The following is a 24,334-nucleotide window of genomic DNA, read 5'->3' on the forward strand; positions in this document are numbered from 1 at the left end:
CTTCTCCCATTCTGTCAGTTGCCTTTTAGTTTTGCTGATTGTTTCCTTCCCTGTGGAAGCTTTTTATTTTGATGAGGTCCCAATAGTTCATTTTTGCTTTTGTTTCCCTTGCCTCTGGAGATGTGTTGAGTAAGAAGTTGCTGCGGCCAAGATCAAAGAGGTTTTAGCCTGCTTTCTCCTCGAGAATTTTGATGGCTTCCTGTCTTACATTGAGGTCTTTCATCCACTTGAGTTTATTTTTCTGTGTATGGTGTAAGAAAGTGGTCCAGGTTTGTTCTTCTGCATGTCGCTGTTCAGTTTTCCCAGCACCACTTGCTGAAGAGATTGTGTTTATTCCATTGGATATTTCCTGCGTTGTCAAAGATTAGTTGGCCATACATTTGTGGGTCCATTTCTGGGTTCTCTATTCTGTTCTATTGATCTGAATGTCTGTTCTTGTGCCAGTACCATACTGTCTTGATGATTACAGTCTAAAGCTGTGTTCTTGATCCAGGGCCCCAACCTGATGATGCTCTTCTCTTCTTCCTCTTTTCCTCTTCTCAACAAACTCCATTCACACAGTTGATCAAGTCAGAAAGTTGGGATCCTTAATCCTCCTTCCCTTTTCTTCCACATCTAGTTCATCAGTGCATTATGTTGTCTCTGTTCATCTTTCCCAAAATCCACTTTTCTTAAATCCAGGCCACTTCTCCCGGGATGTCACAGTCTCCTGCTGTGGTCCCCTGCTTTATCCTTTGTTCCTCACTATAATCCACTAGTCTCACAGCTACCAGAATGATCTTTTAGATGTGTAAAATATCTTATCACTAGGGCTTAAAAACCTGCAAAGCCTTCCTTTGCTCTTGAAAAGAAACCTAAACTCCTTTCTCAGAACTACGGGTCCCACGGGGTTTGGTTCTGCCTCGCCTCCCAGTATCATGTCAGTCCTTCTCCTTCAGCACACTCCTGTCTCATTGCCCTTCTTTCAGATCTCTGAGATGGACAAACTCCTCCCTGTCCTAGGGAAGATTATTCTTGTCTTTCTTCTTTCTTTCTTTCTTTCTTTCTTTCTTTCTTTCTTTCTTTCTTTCTTCTTTCTTTTATCAGAACTGGTGTTGTGCCAGAGATGGGCACTAGGAGCAGGAAATGAAGGCCTGGAAAATGCCCAAGTGTTATATGCCAGCCTATGCTTGTGCCAAGGCTTTGCCCCCTGTCCCTCCTGTATCCCCTCTGCCCTGGAAAAGAAGAAAGGAGAGTCACTGTTGCTTGTGTGGAGCCACCACTGCCAGGGATGAGGGTTGTGCTGAGCACCTTTGCGAGGTTTGTCCATCGAAGTAGCTTCAAACAACAAGTGGAAATGTAAGTCCCTTTCCTTCTTCCTGTTCTTTCATCACAGATTTCGAATCCTTTGGGATGAAGAGGTGGAAAGGGTGGGTCCTGAGAAAGCCTCTCTGGGCCAAGTGGTCTGGAAATTCCAAAGGACGCGTGTTTTGATGGATATTGTGGCCAACATCCTGTGCATTATCATGGCAGCCATAGGGCCGGTGAGTGAGGGTGGCCCTTCTTCTGCCTTGTCAAACAGGTCCCCAGACTGACAAAGAATGTCATTAGCTACTTTCTCTACGAGCTGGTGGGTTTAGTACATTGTCATTATCTTTCAGCTCCTTGGGGGAAAATTTTCATAAAGCTAATCCTTGTCAAGCACAGCAGCAACCACTGAAATTAATTAAAAAGTTTGCCTCATAAAATCAGTTTGCTGACATTATCTGAGGCTTCCTATACCAACCTCAACCTCCAGCGGCCCTCTCCTCTCTCCATTGTGCTATTTTACAGACGGTTCTCATTCACCAAATCCTCCAACAGACTGAGAGCATTTCTAGGAATGTCTGGGTTGGCATTGGCCTGTGCATAGCCCTTTTTGCTACTGAGTTTACCAAAGTGCTCTTTTGGGCCCTTGCCTGGGCCATAAATTACCGCACAGCAATCCGGTTGAAGGTGGCCATCTCCACCCTGGTTTTTGAAAACCTGGTGTCCTTCAAGACGCTGGCACACATCTCTGTTGGAGAGGTAAGCTGGTCCAGAGTTTAATTTTAGAAAACGAAATCCTAAATCCTGACTCTGAGTGAGATGTACTTCCTGGATAATGCATATGACTTCCTTCTATTTTTCCAATGTCCTGCCCATTATATCCCATATCCCTGCTAAGTGAAGTGAGGAAGACTCAAAACATGAGAGGAATTCAATGAAGGGAGGGCTCCATTCAAGCTGGAGAATTTGGAAATTCTTCCCTGTTCGAGTTGAGGTAGGGTTTCAGGATGACCTTATCCAATCCCTTTGATTGTTAGTGAGGACACTGAGGCAGTAAGGAACACATCACAGGCATTTAAAGAAAATGAATGAACAATGGATCCAATAATTCTGATTGTATAGTATTTAGGGTGCCAAAGTCATAATAAAGACTACACTTACTGGACTTCAGAACTTATATATTCTCAAGCCCTTGAATCTTAGTGTTAAGATTCTTAGCATTTACACAATAAAATTTTCTTATCAAGGGAATCCCAGGTGGCATGAGGTAAGGGACTTGCTTCTTTCTTACAGTTGCTCTTTCAGTATGTCTAAAGCATCTTATGATGAACTCAGCTGCATAGAACAAGAAAATCCAAAATAACAGTAGATTAAGCAAGATGAATTTATTTCACTCTCAAAAGGAGTCTGGACCAGACCAATTCAGGGCTGGTATGGGGACTTCTGTATCTTCTTATCTTTCTTTGTCACTATCCTAGCACATGGCTCTCATAATGGTTCAGGATGGATTTTGGAGGTCCAGTCATCCCAACCATGTTTCAGATAGCTGGTAAGAGGAGGGAGAGAAGAGCAAAGATATATGTCCTCTAAGTTGAATTGCTTCCCTTTAAGAATTAATTCCCAAACTCCCGTTTGACATGTGTTACACAGTCACATGGCCACATTCTTTCCACAAAGGAGGCTGAAAAATGTAGTCTTTTAGCTGGGCATGCTACTGCTCTGAATAAAGCAGGAAGAAGGAGAGATAGATAAAGGTTAGGCAGCTAGCCATTTCTCCAGTATGCTTTTAGAGGGCAATATTACTCTTCACTGGGACTCTCTGTCCTAAAGATCAGCCTCTCCAAGATCAGATCAGAATGGAACCACAAAACTTATCATGTTGGTCCCCTGGCAACACCCCTCTCCATTAAGGCAGTTTTTTTCTCTACTCAGACCCCTCAACCATTCTGAAAGCCTTCGTGAGGAAATGTTTGGGTGACACTTCCAAAGCTGAACCTTTGTGCTTTCTTTCCAGGTGCTCAATGTACTATCAAGTGATAGTATTCCTTGTTGAAGCTGCCTTTTTTGTCCCTTGCAGCCACCATCCCGATCCTAATGGCTGTTTGTGCAGTGTATGCCTTTTTCATTTGGGGCTCACAGCTCTTCATTGGGATATCTGTGTACATCATATTCATCCCCATCCAGGTAATGGCAGGTCTTGCAACTATAAACTGTTGTATGCTTGTATTGTGCACACATGTTCTCACTCAATTGGATAGAAGGCTTTATTTTCAGTGTGTGGACCTGAAGCCTGTGTCCCCATTTTGTGCCTACAGATGTGCTTTCTTTTGTTGGCATATTGCATTTTTTTTTAAGAACTTGAATTTGAATGTGCTGGGGGAGGGAGGCATGGCTTTCAGTTTGTCATAGTCTCCAGCACTCTCTTTGCATACTAGCAATTCCTGTGTTTATATCACTTGCCTGATCCCCAGTGGTGTCCCCTGGTCCACATCAGCTACCACAACTCAAGGCAAGGATGACTGAGAATCTCAGTCTAGTTTCCCTTAGAACTTTCCCTGGCACTTATACTCCAATCTCTGGATTTTTAGGCCAACTGCAACTCAGCAATTCTCTCTGAACACTTTGTACCTTGATTTCAGATGTTTATGGCTAAGCTCAATTCAGCTTTTCGAAGATCAGCAATTTCAGTGACAGACAAGCGAGTTCAGACAATGAATGAGTTTCTGACTTGCATCAAGCTGATTAAAATGTATGCCTGGGAGAAATCTTTTACCAATACCATTCAAGGTAGGATGCGCAGGTCTTGAAGAACCACTTACCCTGTAGAATGTACTCTTCTAAGGAGTTCTTAAGGTTCTGGGGGCCAGGAATTCCAGAAGGGGGGATGTGGGGCCCCTCTAAGCTGCTTTTCAGGCTTTTTAAGGGATGCAAAGATTTAATAGGACCAAGCATCTGTTCTGGTGAGCCCAAGGACGTAGCAGGTGAATGACATATGGTTTAGCCTTTAAAAAGACATGTGGATGCTGATACTGACCAGTTACCTTTTACAAAAATAATACACTAAAACATTATGAAGAGAGGAAGAGCTACCTCAAGCTATTTCCTCAACTTAGAAGATGTCTACACACACACACACGTATACTCACACTTACATATATAGCTCCTTGCCTGCAGCAACTTCATCATGATTGAATGACCCCCTGACTCGATATTCTTTCCACAGATAAGAGGATACATATATAGCTTTTTTAAAAAAGATGATATTAAAACCATTTCAATCAAATATAAATGCAAATCTAATTGCAGGAACATTTACATAATTGCTGACATAGACTCAGGTGGTTGGCCGGTTAATGATCTGAACCACTGTTACAATTGACTCTCTGGATCTACAATTATACTTTTAGACCAGCATGTAATTGGGCCTGAAGCTGTATATCCGTGTTTTAAGGAGTGGCTTTAGAAAACTTGCTTCTGAGCTTGCCAAAGGAAGTGTTGCAGGTTGGGATGCTGGCAGCCCTATGCGAACTTCCTTGAATACCCAGACACACTTCCTCACACATTAAACTCACTTTAGTACAATGATTTGATTCCTTTTGATTCCATTTGACTTCGTTCAATTTAATTTGACTCAATTTAACCTGAGTCAGTTTAATTCAATAAATATTCGCGAACTTCCTACTATGTACAAGGTCATGGGAGATGCACTAAAGGATTAGAAAGAGTCCCTGCTTTTAAGATGATGGGAGTTTGAGCTAACTAAGCTCAATAATAGCTATAAGTTTGTTGGCTCTACCTTTAGAATATATCTGGAATCTGTCTGCTTCTCTTCATTCCACTGTCACTCTAGTGCAAACCAATATTCTCTCCCTTCTGGAATATGGAAAGAAGTTTTAGATGCAACACTTTCTTTTCTCCTTCCCCCTGAAATCCATTATGTTCTCAGAAGCCAGTGTGACCTTTTAAAAATGTCAATCAGATCCTGCCCTTCCCTGCTAAAAATATTTAGTGGCTTCTTATTACACTTAGATTATTCCAATTTAGGACTTTTGATTTAAATCAAATTCCTTTAAATGGCCTATTAGATCCAATGTGATCTGGCCCCTGATGACCTCTATGAGCTCATCACATCTTATCCTAACCCTTGATAACTCGTGTGAGCTCTGTGAACCTCCTGTCTATCTTCATTCATGCCTCATGATCTTTGCAGTTACTGTTTCCTCTGCCTGAAATGCTCTCGTGATGGATGTTCATGTTGACTTTGTGCCTTCTCTCGATGTCACTGATCAAAGATGCCTTCTTGACCACAGTCCTAAGCAAGTTCATTCCCTACCAGTTCCTTTAATTCACTTTACCCTGTTCATTTATTTCATATCACCCAACAAATTTGTAATGATAGAATTTGTTTATTTCTTTATTGTCTGTCTCCCTACTGAAAGAGAGCTAAAACGCTGTTTACTCCTATACTTTCCAACACCAAGCACAGCACCTGTCCTACAGTAGACATCAGGTTAAAATTTGTTGAATTAGTGAACATGGATTAACTATAGGTTAAAATCGGAAACGGCCATAAGGAAATGGAGAGAAGCTCCAGGGGGTGAAGGGGTGAGCATATCAGGTTGGAGAGATCAGGAAAAGTGTCATGGTGGAAGTGGCATTTTTTAGAAAGGCCTTGAAGAATAGCAAGGATTCAGACACAAACCGAGCTGGGGAAGACCCCCAGTAGGAGCAAAGGCCTAGAGAAGGTATGCAAGTGTCCAAGTGTGCTTGGGGAAAAGGAGGTGTCTGTGTATTCGAGAGGCAAAGGGCATATGGACACCAGAGTTTTGGATTGCAGTAGAACTGGTTTCCAACTCTGCCTTGACTACTTAAAAGGCAAGTTACTTAACCTGCTATGACCTTCCTGTCCTGCCAGAGAGCATAATAATAGCCTCTTTTTTCACATGGTGATGAGCGTGATCTATGAGAACACTGTGCAATGTTCAGAAGAGCACTCAGTAAGAATGGCAATGGTGCCATGTTGCTAGTGTGAAAGGGTTTTTGCAGAAGAGTCTGGAATTAGAGTAAATAACTTTAAACACCAGGAGAAGGAGGCTTGAATTTAATTTGTGAGCAGTGCAGAGGCATGGACCCCAACTGGACTTATGAAAGGGAGAAATGCTCTTGGGCTTTTGTAGATGTTCCTGGGATACAGGACAGGAGCCCCAATCTGGCAGCCTTCAGGCTGGCACATGTGCTTTGTATTTAAAACTTCTTTCAGTTAGTTCCCAACGTGTCCCCACAAAACGTGGAAACGTGTCCCACAAAATTCCAGATCCCAGACTTTAGAACAGTTGAAGATCTGGTGACCCTGGATGCTCTGCACTGAGAGGTGGCTGCCCCTTTCACTGAGGCATGTGGTCCCCATTTTGCCACACTCCACACCCTGCTTCTGGTCTTACTCTCTGTCCACTCCCTTCATTTACATTACTTGCCTGGCATCTGTAGGCATCCAAGTGTATGAATCCTGACACAGATTCAGGATTGCAAGAGACCTCAGACACCATCCAATATGGCAGCTGACAGACACTAAGCTTCCAGTTTGTTCCCAGAGCTTTCTGTGCTTACTCTAATTTAAACTTCACTACCAGAGTCCTTAACACTCACTTGCAGGAGGATCAGGCAAAGGTAAATACATTTCTTCTCCTTCTTTTTAAATGTTTATTTATTTGACAGAGAGAGAGAGAGAGAGAGAAGAGAGAAGGAGAAGAGAAAGAGATAGCACTAGTGGGGAGGGGCAAAGAGAGAAGGAGAGAGAGAATCCCAAGTAGGCTCCACACTGTCAGCAGAGTTGACATAGGACTCAAGCCCACAAACCGTGAGATCATGTTTTGAGCCAAAATCAAGAGTCAGATGCTTAACTGACTGAGCCACCCAGGTGCCCCAAAGATAGATGCATTTCTTAGTGCTGCAAAATAAGTCCATCATGGACCATTTTCTATTTACAGATATAAGGAAGAGGGAAAGGAAATTACTGGAAAAATCTGGATTGTTCAAAGTGGAAACTCAGCCCTGGCCTCCATTGCATCTACCATAGCCATTGTATTGACATTCACCTGCCACATCCTCTTGAGACGCAGGCTCACCGCCCCCAGTGGTAGAACCATCTCTAGAGCTGGTCTCCTTCACATTCCAACACTGGACAGTGCCAGCTGGGAAGCTCCTCCTCGCCTTTGCCCAGCACTGGCATCAGAGTACTCAATCACAGAAGGGCCAGAATTCTACCATGACTTTTAAAAACAAGTGCTTGGACTGACAAGGAGCCCAGGAGAGCCTAACGGTGACTCTCATCCAGTCTAAGTGCAGGGGCAGTAGTTAATATTGGAACACTATTTTACATTTGGAAAATAAAACTGAAATCAAATGATCACTGGGCTATTTTATTCATAATTATTCATACATATTACAATAAGGAAACTTTGTGGGAGTTTTCTGGGTGGGAGCAGTCATAGGTACTGGGAGACATAGTGTGGTGTTAGGGTCAGAATCCCCCTTGTTTAAATCCCAACTCTGTTACTATGACAGAGGGCAATTCATTCAACCTCTCTTGCTTGGTTTTATTATCTGTAAATGGGGTTATAATAGTCCCTGTGGTTGTGAGGACTGAAGGAGCTCTTTTATGTAAGGCACGTGGAACAGTGCCTGGTACATTGTAAATGCCATGTAAGTGTTTGTTGTTCTTATTAGCCTGATGCTCACCCAGCCCAGGATAATTTGGGCTGAAAGCCTCAGAGGGAGAGTTAGGATAAATGTGAGATACTCAGGTTTTTTATAAGGGGGCCTGTGCATTCAAAGGTAAAGAAACTGGGCTAGATGGGAAACAGCCCCTGGCTGAAATAAACAAACAGCTGAGATATTAAATCCAGTGTCTGAAGGGTAAGTGAATGGATGAAAGTCAATAAAAACAAGACAAAAAAGAACAAAACCCAGAGAGAATGAAATAAGCAAGTGTGCTCACAGAGCAATAGTTGCACCAAAAATCATGGATCTTGAGGGGAAGGGGGATGTTTGAGAAGGCAAATGCTTTTGCTAGGGCATCTGTTGTGAGGCTGTCAGTCCTGTTACTGCCCTGTTTTTCTTTGTGAGGTGCTTTTATTTTTTCAGGTTCTTTACACAGAGTTTAGTCACACACTCTGGGGCTTGAATTCAGTCATGAACCCAAAGCCAGAATAAATGGCAATGACATACCAAAGTCTCAACAGAATGCTTCTCAATTATTGTGACTATGTTATATGATCCCAAACAGAAACAATTCTTTCCTCAGGAATGCACCGAAGAAAATTTAAAACCAAACTGATTGCACATGGTTAATATTTTCAAAAATGATGATTTAGAAGAAATCTAGAGGAGGAACAAGATTCCCCTGAATGCAAGGCTCATACTTCTTCAAATTCAGAATCCCTCACCTCCTCTGTCAGGGCCACATCAGTAGGAGGTCAGCCCCCCAGGTGCTGGCTCACATCAGGCAATCTGAGTGTTCTGTCGACCAAGGCCTGGGCTTTCTGAGCCAAGATAGTACTCTGGGACTTGGGGGAGCTGAGTTCTCCTTGGGGATGGATTTGGGACCAGATGTGATGAAGGGAGCATTATTCATTGTCCCCTTACAGAACTAATGAGGATTAGTTGAAGCCCAGGGCTCTGTCCATGGGGCCCATTCAGCAGCAGGCAAGATCACTCTGTATTTGTTGATGGAAGTTGTGTTATTAATTTCTTAAATGGGTGGTTAGGGAGAGGCTGCTAATTACAAGTCAGGCAGATGAGAAGATGAAATCTGGGAGATGAGATCATGCACCCCTGGGGCACCAATGGATGCGAGGAAAACTTGTCTTCATTGAGGCTGTATGATGTTAACCACCTACCAGGCAGGACTCAGTGAGAAAGGTCCCAGTGAAGAGGGAAGATGGTTTTTGGGAATACCAGTGAACAGAGATTTTTTACACTTGTCCCAAGTGTGTGGGGAGGCAGGGTGTTGAGGCCAGACCTTGGGGGTGGGAGAGTCAGAGGTCACTCTCCAGTAGCTAGCATGGGCCAAGCAGGTCCTTCCAAGAAATTTCTTCCTTCATTCCTGGGGCTAAATATGGTATGGAAAAGGAGGCTCTAGCTCTGAAGGGTCAGAGGACCTTGAAGCAACTGGGGAAAGAGGATAATTTAGGACAATCCATGGGGTTTTGAGTGAAAAGTCTAGGCCAAGTAAGGACGTAAATGGAAAATTCTAGACATTCAGTTAGAGACCTTACTCAGACATTATCACGTTATACTCTCTGGACTTACAGAGGCAAGGGTATAGATCTTCCACCGTTTTGATGAAATTCCAAAGCAAAATAGATTAAGATGTTGCTATCCCTACTTTGCTAGACCATGATTTGGGAGTCATGAAATGAAAAAAATGTTCCAGTCAGAATTCCAATTATGTCACCGTTTCTCATCTCAGCAATTATAATTTCCATGGATAGAATGGTTCAGAGCCAAGGCAACACCTCATCCTAAACCTTCTACCTCTCTTTTGTTCTTCAGGCATTTAGTGTGATTGCCATGTTTAATGTAATGAAGTTTTCAATTGCAATCTTGCCTTTCTCGGTCAAAGCAATGGCCGAAGCCAATGTCTCTCTGAGGAGAATGAAGGTATAACTAATGCTGGGTGAGTAGGGAAGAGAGATCTTGTTTTTGGGTGGGAAAATTCTCAGATATGGGAAAGCTGTGTCAACCCATTGGAGGGCTGGGTCATTGGTTTGGAGAACATTGGGATAAGGCCCTGCATTCAGAGTTGGATCAATAAATGTGCATCAAGGAGGGTACAAGCAAAACTTTATAAGGTGGTCTGCCCTTTGATTAAAAATGAAACAGAGTCTCCATGCATGGAGATGATGTTCCTGATCCCCTACTCTTTTTCCAAGTCATAAATCTTAAGTTGTTCCAGGAGTAGGGTTGAGTTTGCACTGAGCTATTCCCCACCCCTTTACCTACCTGGTTTGCCCTATGATGCGTGTGGTGATGGTAATGATGAAGAGGGTAGTGGGGCACCACATTTATGCACTCATTTGCTTTATTCATTCATTCATTCAGTCAGTCAGTCATTCATCAGAGATGTACTGTGTGCTTCCTATATTTAAGGTATTGTAGGAAATGCAAATAAAAGGAAGAGAGAGCTTTTACTCTCAAGAGCCTTCAGTCTCGTGTAGGACCAGGTATCCCAGTCATTGCTATACACAGTAAGGATATGTAACATGCAAGAAGGCATAAAGTGGTTTTGAAGTTCAGGCAAGGGAAGGAAAAGGAGGAGGGTGTTGCAGAGAAGAGAACAGCATGTTTAGACGTGTGTGAATTAATTGAATGATTTTATTCACTCAGGCCAGCATTCTGGAAGTCACCTTAGGCATCAGAGATGCTTGTATCCCTTACTATTCACATTCAACTAATCAAGGGCCCTTTTGAGTCACTTCCTGCTCACTGTGTTTCCTCAATTTTAAGAGGCACTGTTTGTAAGATTGAGTTGTAAAGTGGTATTATCAAGTCATCACTTTCTGAACAAAACCCAAGAATGAACACCATCATATTAGCTGTATATATTATGATATCAGATAACTTAGACTAGAGAAACAATGCTATTTCTTGACTCCTCAACTTCTTTGTCCCTGCTGCCATCACTGAATTATCACAGTGACTTATGAACCAATTTCCCTTTTCTGTTGTTGTTCTTCTTAAATCCTCATTGCACTCAGCCCCCAGAGAGCTGTTGAAATTTTGGTCTGACCACTGATATTCACCTGCTTGAAACCCTTGAGTCCTTGTTCCCTCCAGGACTGAACCTGAGCCTTCCATCAGCAGGTCCTCAGTTATGTCTCCACCTGATTTCCTATCCCCTTCCTACCTTGAGCTCTATGGTAATCCTGAATTGCTTGTTTCATGTTCTCACCCTAATAAACCATGCTGTTGAATGTTTCCTTGCCTTTGCTAATGCCATACCTTTTGTTATAAGGCTCTCATCTCCTCTTCCTTCCCTCATTTTTGCCTGCCAGCACCTGTACAGACTCAGCTCAGGCACCAATACATAGACCTCAGGATGGGGAGCCAAGTGTCCCTTCTTTGGCAGTTACAGTGTTTTGTTCTTGTCACATTTCACTGAAATGATTGTGTATGTTCCCATCTTCCCCTAGGCTGTAATCTATTTAAGGACAAGAATCATGCCTTATTCATAATTTCATTTCTTATGTTTACCACAGAATTTGGCACAGGGTAGACACTTGGCAAATGTTTTGTTGAACTGAGCTGAGTGGGTACTAGGAAGAAGGCATGGCAGAGGCTGAGCATGTGACCTTGGTTTAATAAGCGTTAATGCCAGGCAATGAAGCCACCACCCAAAGACTAGAAAAAGCTGATTACCTTGGGCATGAGGAAAAAATGTAGCTGAGATCAGCATTCTCCAATGTGGGTGACCCACATAGACTTTGTGGATAAAGAGGCATCTGTCCTAGATAGCATGAGCTAGTACACTATTTCTGCTGCAGCTTCTCCTAGGGGAATATCTTCCCTAAATATCCTAAGTAGAATTGCCAAGATTATGGTTTTGGGTCATTAGAAGATATATTGGGATGATTCTTGTAAATGCATAATGTCTGCCCTGTTAATTTTGTCTCTTTAATCTTAGAAAATTCTCATAGATAAAAACCCCCCATCTTACATCACCCAACCAGAAGACCCAGATACTGTCTTGCTTTTAGCAAATGCCACCTTGACATGGGATCAAGAAACCAGCAGAAAAAGTGATCCAAAGAAAGTGCAGAACCAGAAAAATTGTTTTCTTAAGAAACAGAGGCTAGAGACATACAGTGTGAGATCATCAGCCCAGGAAGTTGCTGGCCCAGAGGAGCAAAGTGGTAGCCTCACATCGGTTCTGCACAATATAAGCTTTGTGTTGAGAAAGGTGGGTATGTGTTCTATAGGTATGCCTTCTATCTTTCCTCCTTGTATCACACAACTATACTTTATCAAGACCTAACATGATTTGTTTGAGCTGAAGGTGGTGTGGGGATGTCTCTAGACTGTTTTCTTTCCCCAATTTTAAACTTAAAAATTTTTTTTAAATGTTTATTTATATTTGAGAGAGAGAGAGAGAGAGAGAGAGCAGGGGAAGGGCAGAGAGAGATGGAGACAGAATCTGAAGCAGGCTTCAGTCTCTGAGCTGTCAGCACATAGCCCAGTGCAGAGCTCAAATTCATAAGCTGTGAGATGACCTGAGCCAAAGTTGGATGCGTAACCAACTGAGCCTCCCAGGCACCCCTCCCAATTTTAAAACTATGTACATGGGTAATGGAGATATTCTCTTCAAGCTGACAAAACATGGTAGTTGTAACAGTACTGATATTTAAACTCCAAAGGAGCCAGTTGCAATTTTGAATGGACAATCTATTTCAGGTGGCTAGGCTCAAATTGGCTATCTTTTGTAAATCGTTTTGGATTTGTTCTTAATTTCACATTGGAGTACTATGATAGATAATAACTGACAATTATGAATACTTATTATTTACCAGGTACACAACTAACTCATTTAACCACCCCAATAACCCTAAGAGATAGGTACTATAGGTACTATTCCCACTTTATGATTGAGAAAACTGACACAAAGGGAGGTTAAATAAATCACCCAAGATCATACTGCTAGCAAGTGGCAGAAGACAGCTTCACATTCAGGGCACCTGGCCCCAGAGTCTGTGCTCTTAAGCACCATGCTTGTTAAAAGCAAGTAAGATCAACAAGCAACCCAGCAAAGGAAGCCAGCCAAAGCCTGTTGGCTGCTACCCTCAGGAATGGGGAATAGAGTCTTTAGACAAAGCTCTACATTTAGGGAATGTTTAGCTTCTCCTGCATGTGATTCTCTTGCACTGGGAACTCAGCAGCAGTGCTCCTGGGATGGCAGTGTTTGCCGATTTTGCTGCTGAGGGCTCAGCATTAATTCTATGCCTAGTATTTTAATTTCCCATCTTGTTGACTCACCCTTTCTGGTGTGAGCACTATGGAAGGAGAGGTTCCTACTTATTATGCAATGCTAAGCTCAATAGCTGGTGTAGAGTAGTATTCAGTTGGCTGGGTGTAATTGATCTAGGTTCTCTGTTAAGTCCTACTGAGTGCAGCCCACTTTGCTTTCTCACGCCCTTCTCCCTGCTTATGATGTGCAGCACCTGGATTGTTCTAACCAGGCCTTTGGAATTGCTCCAGAGTGGCTTCAGTGAACTACTCTTGTGTTTTAAAGAAGCTGCCTTTTAGCCCCCTAGTGGCCTTCCTTCTCATTATGTCAATGACTCTTGCTTGGGCTTGTGCATCAAGGACATGGTCAATGTTTTGTGAAACAAGTTGAAGACAGTGGGAACAACACAGTGTTGTGTGGATTAAGGTTATGCCTCCAGAACCTGATGTACCTGGGGTCCAGTCCCAGCCACTTGCCAGCTGTGTGACCTTGAGTATATTGCCTAACCTCTTGGAGCCTCTCTTCCTTTATGGGCTCAATGGATATTTTAAAAATAGCACGACTTCACAAGGTCGGTGTGAGGACTGAAAGAGATACTATACAAAAATGCTAAGCCCATAGTAAGTCTCAACTTATGTTAGCTATTGTTGCCTTTTTCCTCTCACAGTCAAAAATCCAGCTTAAGTGTTGCCCTTAAATATTCTAAATTCAGAGCACCCATATTTTTTCCAAATTTAGTTCTAGGATTCCATTGGACTATAGCCTCCTTGAGGTCAGGGTGTGTATCTGTCTTGTTCACAGGTTGTGACCTTATACCAAGGCTAGTGCCTGGCATGCATTAGGCACCCAAAGGTGTTTTCTGAATGGACAGATGAATAATCAGAAACCCAGGGGCTGCAAGTCTCATGGGTTTTCTCCTGAAGACAAGGTTGAATCTAGAAGGCTAGAGACCTGGCCCCAGGTGGTGGATAGAATTCAAAAGAGAGTCAAATGCCTAGAATCTGGATCCAGACCCATGATCTCTTTGTCCCAAACTCTTTGTAATGCACCAATTCCTTAAAGACCTTTTAGTGGAATTAAAATGGATCAGCTTTGGGACACTTGGGTGGCTCAGTCAGCTGAGCATCCAACTTTGGCTCAGGTCATGATCTTGCGGTTTGTGAGTTCAAGCCCCAAGCCCCACATCGGGCTTGCTGCTGTCAGCGCAAAGCCCACTTGGGATCCTCTGTCCCCCTCTCTCTGCCCTTTCTTTGCCTGTGCTCTCCCAAAGATAAATATAAATGGATCAGCTTCACTTATCTGCAGCATCAATGATAATGTGGACTGCATAAGGCAGGGATCACATCTGTCTTGATCACTAATTTATCCTCAGTGCCTAGCATGATGCCTGCTGTTCCATAAAGTCTTGTCAAAGAAATTCATGATGACAGGAAGCTATCTTCATGTGCTGAAGGTGGCAGACAGGCGATGGGAAAGGAGCTGTATCTGGCTCCATCATGGGCATCTTTGCTCTAAGAGATCACGGAGAGCAGGTCTTAATGAGAATGCTCTTAGTTGTTCCATCTGCAGCACTGCAGTATTTGCTTGAACACAAGAGTGGTCACATATCCGCCAAAAGTCTCCACATGGATTCTTGCTCTGCCTGCCCTGGTTTCCCTCCAGAGAACTACATGGTTTACTACTTCACCTCCTTCAGGTCTACTAAAATGTCACCTGTAGCAAATACTGTCAGTGACCCATCTGTGTGTCCTAGCCACCTTCCAACTGCCAAATCTGTATCTATGCCAGAGAGCCCTCCCCATCATCCAAAAAGCAACAGGACATTGACAGCCAGGGGAGCAGCTCTCAAACACTGTTGACTATTTATACTTTACTCCCTCAGCCGTTGGAGTGGGAGGGATAGAACCACTCTAAGTTTCCCAGAATTTGTTAGCAGGATTGAACTTCATTTGCCTCCCATGGGAGCTAAAATAATTGTACACCCTTGATGGGTCACCTTCCCCCTCCCCTGACACCTCGCAAACGAACTACCTTCATTCAAATCTTTGATTCAGGGTCTGTTTTTGGGAGAACTCAAGCTAAGACATTTACCTTTCTAGTAACGTTCCCCCCATCCTCATCTCCTCCCTACCTCCTCCCTACTTTATGAGTTTCCATGGCAGGTACCTGACATACTCCATATTTTACTTACTTATTTGGTTGACTACTGGTCCCCTCAACTAAAACATAAGCTTCATGAGGGCAGACCGAAATGGTTGTCTGTCATATTCATTACTCTGTTGTGCTGTTGCTACTGTCCAGAACAGCACCTGGCACTTACAATGATTTGTGGCAGAATTAATAAATCTGCAGCTGTAGAATAATCCATGAACCCAAAGTGTTGGAATAGAATAACTGCTTAGCAATTTCAGGTTATGCTTCAGTGTGGTGGAAGGATACTTTAAATTATTTTTTAATGTTTATTTTTGAGAGAGAGACAGAGACAGAGAGACAGAGAGTAGGCTGGGGGAGGAGCAGAGAGAGAAAGGGAGACACAGAATCCAAACTAGGCTCCAGGCTCTAAGCTGTCAGCACAGAGCCCAACGCAGGGCTCGAACTCACAAACCACAAGATCATGACCTTAGCTGAAGTTGGATGCTCAACTGACTGAGCCACCTCGGGTCCCCAAGTGGAGGATACTTTAAAAATTACTTTTGAAAAACACTCAACCCTCTGTACTTCAAAGGCTACCTATGTCCTTCTGGGTTGTGCAGCCTTTAAGTTCTATTAGATTTGTTTTCCTGGAGTGTAAGCATGGGACAATACTCCTGTAAAGTCCTGTGCGTCCCAGACCAGCACAAGGCTGTTTTGCATCAGTGCTTGTATGTGATTTCTAGAAGTCCTCTGGGCACTCTGCTGTGCTGTGCCAAGGAAAACACTTAATTAAGATGTGGGTTCCTGTATTGTCCAGGCTGTATATTGGGTTTGGGGTGTGAGACTGTAACTTCCACCTTTTAGAGCCAGCAGTGGCCCTTTGGCCAGCAGAGTTTGGAGGCAACACTTTCATACCAAGACCCTCTAAAAACTGGGGAAATGACTGTGTCTTTTTTTTTTCTGTTTCTCTGATAGGGGAAGATCTTGGGAATATGTGGGAATGTTGGAAGTGGAAAGAGCTCCCTCATTGCAGCTCTCCTAGGACAGGTAAACTGTGAAGACAGAACATTGACATGACACTGAAATGTCAGGTTCCCTACCTGCCGTGTTTGGGATCCTCTGAGAACAGTGGACCCAGTGGCTGGGCTCAGCTGCACTGGACACTGTGAAGACAGTTGATAGTGATTTTCAGGGGATTAATGTTCTCAGTGGCTCCATGCCTCTTGTCCATGTATGGCTGAGCTTTTCACACACTCTTGGGTTTGTCTCCTAAGGACATGTGTTAAACACTGACTGCTTCCTTGCCTAGAACACCACCTTTGTCAAAGGAAGAGGAAAGTCATTAAATCCATGTTTTTTTCCCATGACTTGGGCCATCCTGATTAGAAAGGCCAGTAAGTCAACTTGGTAGGGAAGGACCAAGAAACCTAAGACTCACCATGACTCTAGATCTGTTTTTCCCTTTGTCCATCTCCATATCCCCAGTGTCTGCCCACAGCAGCAGCTCAGTCAAGCCTTCTTTGATGGAGTGGCTGAATGCATGCATCAACTAACACAGCAATGTGCCCTCAACTTCTCTGCAGACCTCATGGTAGGCACAGGGAGGAGCCCAGGGGTCTTGTCCTTTGTCTGCTACTTCTAGCTGTGTGACCCCAGCAAAATGCCAGGCCAATTATTGTATTCACAAGGCTCTAAATTGATATAGTTTCTCATCCCAAATGAATGAATATTAAGTCATCTTTCTTCCCACCCTGCTGTTCCTAGAGAGAAGCTTGGGTGCCTGTAGTTGGGAGAGGAGGAACCTCTGAAGAAATGAGGACACCAGGCTCAGAAGAACCTGCTAGAATAGGGTGACTTCTTTTGGCCTCAACTGACTCATTTCTAGAAAGAGTGACAACTCCTTCCCTGTCCGAAGGAGGAGGTTGGGAGATTGGGGCAGAATCCCATGAGCTCCTAAGGTTACTTATGCCCTGGGATTCTGTTGTGTGTGCCTGTCATAAATAGCCCTAGAGTCAGCAGGTGTGTTACAGGTGACCCATCCCAATTGTCTATCGAATAACATGAGGCTTTCCACAGAATCCCATAAAAGATGAGCCAACTTCTGCTCAGATATCTCCAGCAATGGAGAACTAATTATTTCACAGCCAGTTCCCTCTTTGGAGAGTTTTGATATATGGAAGTGGAGTTTGCCTCCTTTTAACTTCTACCCTTTTTTTCTGCTCCTTTGGAATCTCTCAGAGAAAAGAGAATCTATCTCCCATGTAACAGTGGTGAGATTAGATGCCTCACCATAGTCACTGGGATAGGGGGTGGCAGGGTGGCTGATGAGTGGACTCTAGACTGCCTATGTTCAACACCTGCCTCAGCCTCATGCTCATTATTTAATCTTGGGTAAGTAACTGAGCCTCTCTGAACCTGTTTCCTTGCCCGTAAAATGGGGCTTAGGAGGGTTGTGGTGAGGATTAAATAAGATAATGTATATAATAGTTATAGGATAATTCCCAGGGCCAATCATGGTGACCAGCATTTTGTATGCACTTAACCCAGTGCCTGGCATAGCCCCTATTTATTTTGCCTATTATTATTACCATTATTGTCATTATCTTTTTCTCTTCTCCAAGTCTAATGTTCTCTGTCTCTTGGGACATTCCTGAGGTGAAATTGTGTCCCATCCTTTGACCTTGGCTATCTTCCTTTCCTGTCCACAACACACAGCTGCTGCTGCATCAGCCCTGAGCACCACGGCATTTCTTGCATATGTCCTCTCCTGACAGCTTTGAACATGGCTTCACCACCAGCTGTCAGATGCCCACAGTGTGGTATCATGTTAAGTGCACTTATGTACTTGGGGTCACAAACTAGAGCACATGCAAGTTTTTAATTGGGTTGTTCAATGTGCTACATGAAATTGGATTTCCACTCCTCTTGAAGAATGAGAAATTCTGGCTGCACCAGGCCTGCATCCTTGGCACCAGGCCCTGCACCAAATGTGCAGACTGAATCGAGGCTGCTTCCTTGAGACAGAACACACCAGGACCACCATCCATAGCCACGTAGGCTATGCCCTGCCCCTGGGGCCTGGCTGAGGGGGGTGGGATGTAGCCAGTGCACCTGCAAAAGGAAGCCTTTGTGATGTTGAGTCCTCTCAGAAGGCATCTTGTTCTGGCTGCACCAAGGTGCCATGTGGCCTCTCCAGCCTACAGTAGGACTCACCACTGCCTCTTCTGTGACATTCCTCCCTGGCCCCTTGTAGGTTTTTGACTTTGAGACCATCATTCTACATATCTGGTCTTTGCAGTATGTGGACAAGACATCTTGTTGACCCTCTTGCTCCATCATAATTAATGTTCATAGAATAAGTGGGTGGCAAGTGTGCAGTGGGTCCCTGAAGAGAAGTCTGTGAGGATTGGCTTCTGAAGGCATTCTGGTCTTGTTACTCCAGATGCAGTTACAGCAGGGGATCGTGGCACTCAATGGGACTGTGGCCTATGTTTCCCAGCAAGCATGGATCTTTCATGGAAATGTGAGAGAAAACATATTATTTGGAGAAAAGTATGATCACCAAAGGTAATATTAACTTTGAAAGCATGAGGCCCTTCAGTATTTGATTCCTTCTGCTACAGATGCCAATGCCATTGGTAATGATTGCTAAGTGGGTTCCTTTAATGAATTCTGATTAAACATTCATCAGAGCCAAGTGGGTGTTGGTTTTTCTCTTCCTAACCCAAGAGTTCAGGAGAGGCACCTTCTGCAGACCTGTGATCACACTCTAAGAAATGGATGGAATCGGCACTTCATTCCCAGCACACAGTAGCATATGTTCTGAGGTTCTCTGTGAGAGTGCATATGTTGTCTGACTGGAGAAAGATATATCTGGCAATTTGCTTTAGGCCAAGTAACCAAAACTGCTCAAAATTGTGAGCAGCAAGTACACAATTAATCAGCTCTGAAATTATTAATTGACATCCGTCAACCACAAGAATATATTGCTGTTAATGTCCTCAAAATTATCTAATGGAATAAAAACAAAGTTCATGTCATAATTTTTGTATACACTTTGTGCCATTATCTTTAAGCTCTGGAAAATAATAGCTTTCTATGGTTCTCTTCTGGGTTTGGTATGCTGCTGTGTACATTCTCTCTCTAATGAGAATTCTATAAACACCCATTTAGGGAGATCCTGGCATCATATCCCCATTTTACAGATGACGAAGCTGAAGCTTAGAAGGAGAGTTGACCTGCCCAAGGTCAAGGCTATTAAATGGCAGTGATTGAGTCCTGAATGCCAGGGCAACATCATTTATTCTCACTGGTGTTTCCTGACATCTGGGTCCCCCTGAAACCTCCCTAAGCTCCATGATGCTGAAGTAAAGACCAGTGGAGTTGGCTTTCAAAATCTGGCTGTCAGCTTTCCAGTCATGGTCTGGACTTTCATATCTTATTTTTTGAATGCACAAGCTGTCCTTGCTGACTGACATTGGCCAGCATGTGTGAGTTCCCAGTAAGAGGTCTATTACTTCCTCTCATCTTCCCTGGCCATGGCATCCTGCTGCCAGGAGGGTCAAGAGTGGCAGGAAGTTCTGATCAGTGCAGGAGTCCTTGGCATCAGTTGCACTGCTCTGCTCAGCATTTCCTGGCCTGACTTTACCTGTGCCTCTTCCCTGCCCCACCTGGAATTGCTTTTCTTTCTTCAGTAGCAGGCTACTAGGAGGTATTCCTATCCTTATCACTTAGAATGTCAGGGCAAATATTTACAAAATACCTGCAATATGCAGGACCATGAAGGATTACGGGGGACAGAAGGGTGGCTCAGATGCATCATTGCCCCTCAGATGTTCAAGTCCGGGAAGGGGCTATAAGAGATGTATAGAAATAACAGTGCACCAAGAAGGAATGTGCCAAGTGGCAGGAGGCTGTGCTGGATTGTTCAGTGACAGCAGAAATCATGAGAGGGAAGAGAGGGTAGTGCTTGAATTGGGCCTGGTAGGGTGGATTAAGCATCCTTTGTATGTGGCATCTCTAGCAGAGGCTTTGCTCCTAGGGCAAACATAGTGGCTCTCAGGCCCCAGGAAGGAAGGAAGGTGAAGGGAAGCTTAAGAAGGGGGGTGGGGGTGTCAAAGGGATGAAGATGTGCTGAGCACTCTGAATCTCATAGTTAAAGATTGGCAAAGGTAATAATATTAATAGTAACCATCAATGATGGAGAATTTGCTATGCACCAGAAATTGTGTTAATGGATTTACATATGTGTTCTTGTTTCCTTCTTACAACACAATCAGAATTATTAGCACAATTTTATAGAGTGGAGAGTGAAGATCAGGGAGGTACAGTCACTTCTCCAAGGTTATCCAGCTGGATTCAAATGCACATTGTTCTGGGGGTGCCTGGGTGGCTCAGTCTGTTAAGTGTTGGACTTTGGCTCAGGTAATGATCTCATGGCTTGTGAGTTAGAGCTCTGCATCGGGCTCTGTGCTGACAGCTCAGAGCCTGAAGCCCACTTTGGATTCTGTGTCTCCCTCTCTCTCTGCTCCTCCCCCTGCTTACTTTCTGTCTCTCTCTCTCTCCTTCAAAAATAAATAAAACATTAAACAAACAAACAAAAAACAAAAAACCCACCAAATGCAGATTGTTCTGATTTTAAAGCCCCTGGTTTTTCAAAAAAAATTTTTTTGAGTATAGTTGACACACAATGTTACATTCATTTCAGGTGTACAACATAGTGATTCAACTTCTCTGTATGTTATGCTATGCTCACCTGAGGTGTAGCTACCATCAGATACCATGTAGCTCTATTACAATATCATTGAGTAGATACCCTGTGCTTTACCTTTCATCCCCATGACTTATTTATTCTGTAACTGGAAGGCTATATCTCCCACTCTCCCTTCAGCCATTTTGCCCATTCCCTCCCCCTCCAGCAACCATTAATTTGTTCTCTGTATTTATGTGTCATTCTGCTTTTTGTTTGTTTATTCAGTTGTTTTATTTATTTATTTATTTATTTATTTATTGTCTTTGTCTATTCATGCACCAACACCAGTTTCTTTCTTTCTTTCTTTCTTTCTTTCTTTCTTTCTTTCTTCTTTCTTTTTAAATATAAATTATTGTCAAATTGGCTAACATACAGTGTGTAAAGTGTGCTCTTGGTTTTTGGGGTAGATTCCCGCAGTTCATCGCTTACATACAACACCCAGTGCTCATCCCAACAAGTGCCCTCCTCAAAGCTGATCACTCATTTTCCCCTCTCCCCTACCCCCCCCATCCACCCTCAGTGTGTTCTCTGTTCTAGGAGTCTCTTATGGTTTGCCTCCCTCCCTCTCTGTTGGTAACTATTTTTCCCCCTTCCCTTCCCACATGGTCTTCTGTTAAGTTTCTCAAGATCCACATATGAGTGAAAACATGATATCTGTCTTTCTCTGATTGACTTATTTCACTCAGCATAATACTTTCCAGTTCCATCCACACTGTTGCAAGTGGCACGATTTCATTCTTTCTCATTGCCAAGAACTATTCCATTGTATATATAAACCACATCTTCTGTATCTATTCGTCACCTAATGAGCATTTAGGCTTTTTCCATAAATTGGCTATTGAAGGTGCTGATATAAACATTGGGGTACATGTGCTCCCATAAATCAGCACTCCTGTATTCCTTGTAGTATCTACTTGTAATTCCTAGCAGTGCTATTGCTGGTTCATAGGGTAGTTCTATTTTTTTGTTTGTTTTTCTGTTTTTTTTCAATATATGAAGTTTATTGTCAAATTGGTTTCCGTACAATACCCAGTGCTCATCCCAAAAGGTGCCCTCCTCAATACCCATCACCCACCCTCCCCTCATCCCACCCCCCATCAACCCTCAGTTTGTTCTCAGTTTTTAAGAGTCTCTTATGCTTTGGCTCTCTTCCACTCTAACCTCTTTTTCTTTCCTTGCCATCCCCCATGGGTTTCTGTTAAGTTTCTTAGGATCCACATAAGAGTGAAACCATATGGTATCTGTCTTTCTCTGTATGGCTTATTTCACTTAGCATAACACTCTCCAGTTCCATCCCAGAACTAGACCCACAAACGTATGGCCAACCAATCTTTGACAAAGCAGGAAAGAATATCCAATGGAAAAAAGACAGTCTCTTTAACAAAGGGTGCTAGAAGAACTGGACAGCAACATGCAGAAGACTGAAACTAGACCACTTTCTCACACCATTCACAAAAATAAACTCAAAATGGATAAAGGACCTGAATGTGAGACAGGAAACCATCAAAACCCTAGAGGAGAAAGCAGGAAAAGACCTCTCTGACCTCAGCCATAGCAATTTCTTACTTGACACATCCCCAAAGGCAAAGGAATTAAAATAAAAAATGAACTACTGGGACCTTATGAAGATAAAAAGCTTCTGCACAGCAAAGGAAACAACCAACAAAACTAAAAGGCAACCAACAGATGGGAAAAGATATTTGCAAATGACATATCGGACAAAGGGCTAGTATCCAAAATCTATAAAGAGCTCACCAAACTCCACACCCGAAAAACAAATAACCCAGTGAAGAAATGGGCAGAAAACATGAATAGACACTTCTCTGAAGATGACATCCGGATGGCCAACAGGCACATGAAAAGATGCTCAACGTCGCTCCTCATCAGGGAAATACAAATCAAAACCACACTCAGATATCACCTCACACCAGTCAGAGTGGCCAAAATGAACAAATCAGGAGAATATAGATGCTGGCGAGGATGTGGAGAAACGGGAACCTTCTTGCACTGTTGGTGGGAATGCAAACTGGTGCAGCCACTCTGGAAAACAGTGTGGAGGTTCCTCAAAAAATTAAAAATAGACCTACCCTATGAACCAGCAATAGCACTGCTAGGAATTTACCCAAGGGATACTGGAGTACTGATGCATAGGGGTACTTGTACCCCAATGTTTATAGCAGCACTCTCAACAATAGCCAAATTATGGAAAGAGCCTAAATGTCCATCAACTGATGAATGGATAAAGAAATTGTGGTTTATATACACAATGGAGTACTACGTGGCAATGAGAAAGAATGAAATATGGCCCTTTGTAGCAACATGGATGGAACTGGAGAGTGTGATGCTAAGTGAAATAAGCCATACAGAGAAAGACAGATACCATATGGTTTCACTCTTATGTGGATCCTGAGAAACTTAACAGAAACCCATGGGGGAGGGGAAGGAAAAAAAGAAGAGTTTAGAGTGGAAGAGAGCCAAAGCATAAGAGACTCTTAAAAACTGAGAACAAACTGAGAGTTGATGGGGGGTGAGAGGGAAGGGAGGGTGGGTGATGGGTATTGAGGAGGGCACCTTTTGGGATGAGCACTGGGTGTTGTATGGAAACCAATTTGACAATAAACTTCATATATTGAAAAAAAAAAGGAACTAGAAGCAGAACAATAAAGAAATCCCAAAGCCAGAATAAGAAGTGAAATCATAGAGATCAGAGTGGAAATAAATAATATAGAATAAAAAAAAAACAGTAGAACAAATCAATGAAACTAAGAGTTGGTTTTGTGAAAAAATAAACAAAATTGGTAAACCCCTAGCCAGACTTCTCAAAAAGAAAAGAGAGAGGACCCAAACAGATAAAATCACGAATGAAAATGGATTTATCACAACCAATCCCTCAGAAATATAAGCAATTTTCAATAATACTATGAAAAATTATATGCTAACAAACTGGACAACCTGGAAGAAATGGACAAATTCGTAGACACCTACACACTTAAAACTCAAATGGGAAGAAATAGAAAATTTGAACAGACCCATAAGTAGTGAAGAAATTGAATCAGTTATCAAAAATCTCCCAACAAATAAGAGTCCTGGGCCAGATGGCTTCCCTGGGGAATTCTACCAGACATTTAAAGCAGAATTAATACCTATTCTTCTCTAGCTGT

General features: G+C 43.0%; 1 protein-coding gene across 1 annotated transcript in view; it reads left to right on the forward strand.

Moving 5' to 3' along the window:
• The window catches only part of ABCC12 (ATP binding cassette subfamily C member 12), a 75,727-nt gene that overhangs the window by 12,696 nt on the left and 38,697 nt on the right, over positions 1 to 24,334 (forward strand). The window contains 11 exon segments of the mRNA XM_030297311.1: positions 1,376 to 1,523; positions 1,813 to 2,046; positions 3,302 to 3,359; positions 3,362 to 3,471; positions 3,927 to 4,074; positions 7,275 to 7,313; positions 7,316 to 7,512; positions 9,841 to 9,948; positions 11,972 to 12,247; positions 16,397 to 16,468; positions 18,864 to 18,988. Of these exon segments, the coding sequence (XP_030153171.1) occupies positions 1,376 to 1,523; positions 1,813 to 2,046; positions 3,302 to 3,359; positions 3,362 to 3,471; positions 3,927 to 4,074; positions 7,275 to 7,313; positions 7,316 to 7,512; positions 9,841 to 9,948; positions 11,972 to 12,247; positions 16,397 to 16,468; positions 18,864 to 18,988 (1,515 nt within the window).

This window comes from Lynx canadensis, chromosome E2 (assembly GCF_007474595.2).
Source record: "Lynx canadensis isolate LIC74 chromosome E2, mLynCan4.pri.v2, whole genome shotgun sequence".
NCBI lineage: Eukaryota > Metazoa > Chordata > Mammalia > Carnivora > Felidae > Lynx > Lynx canadensis.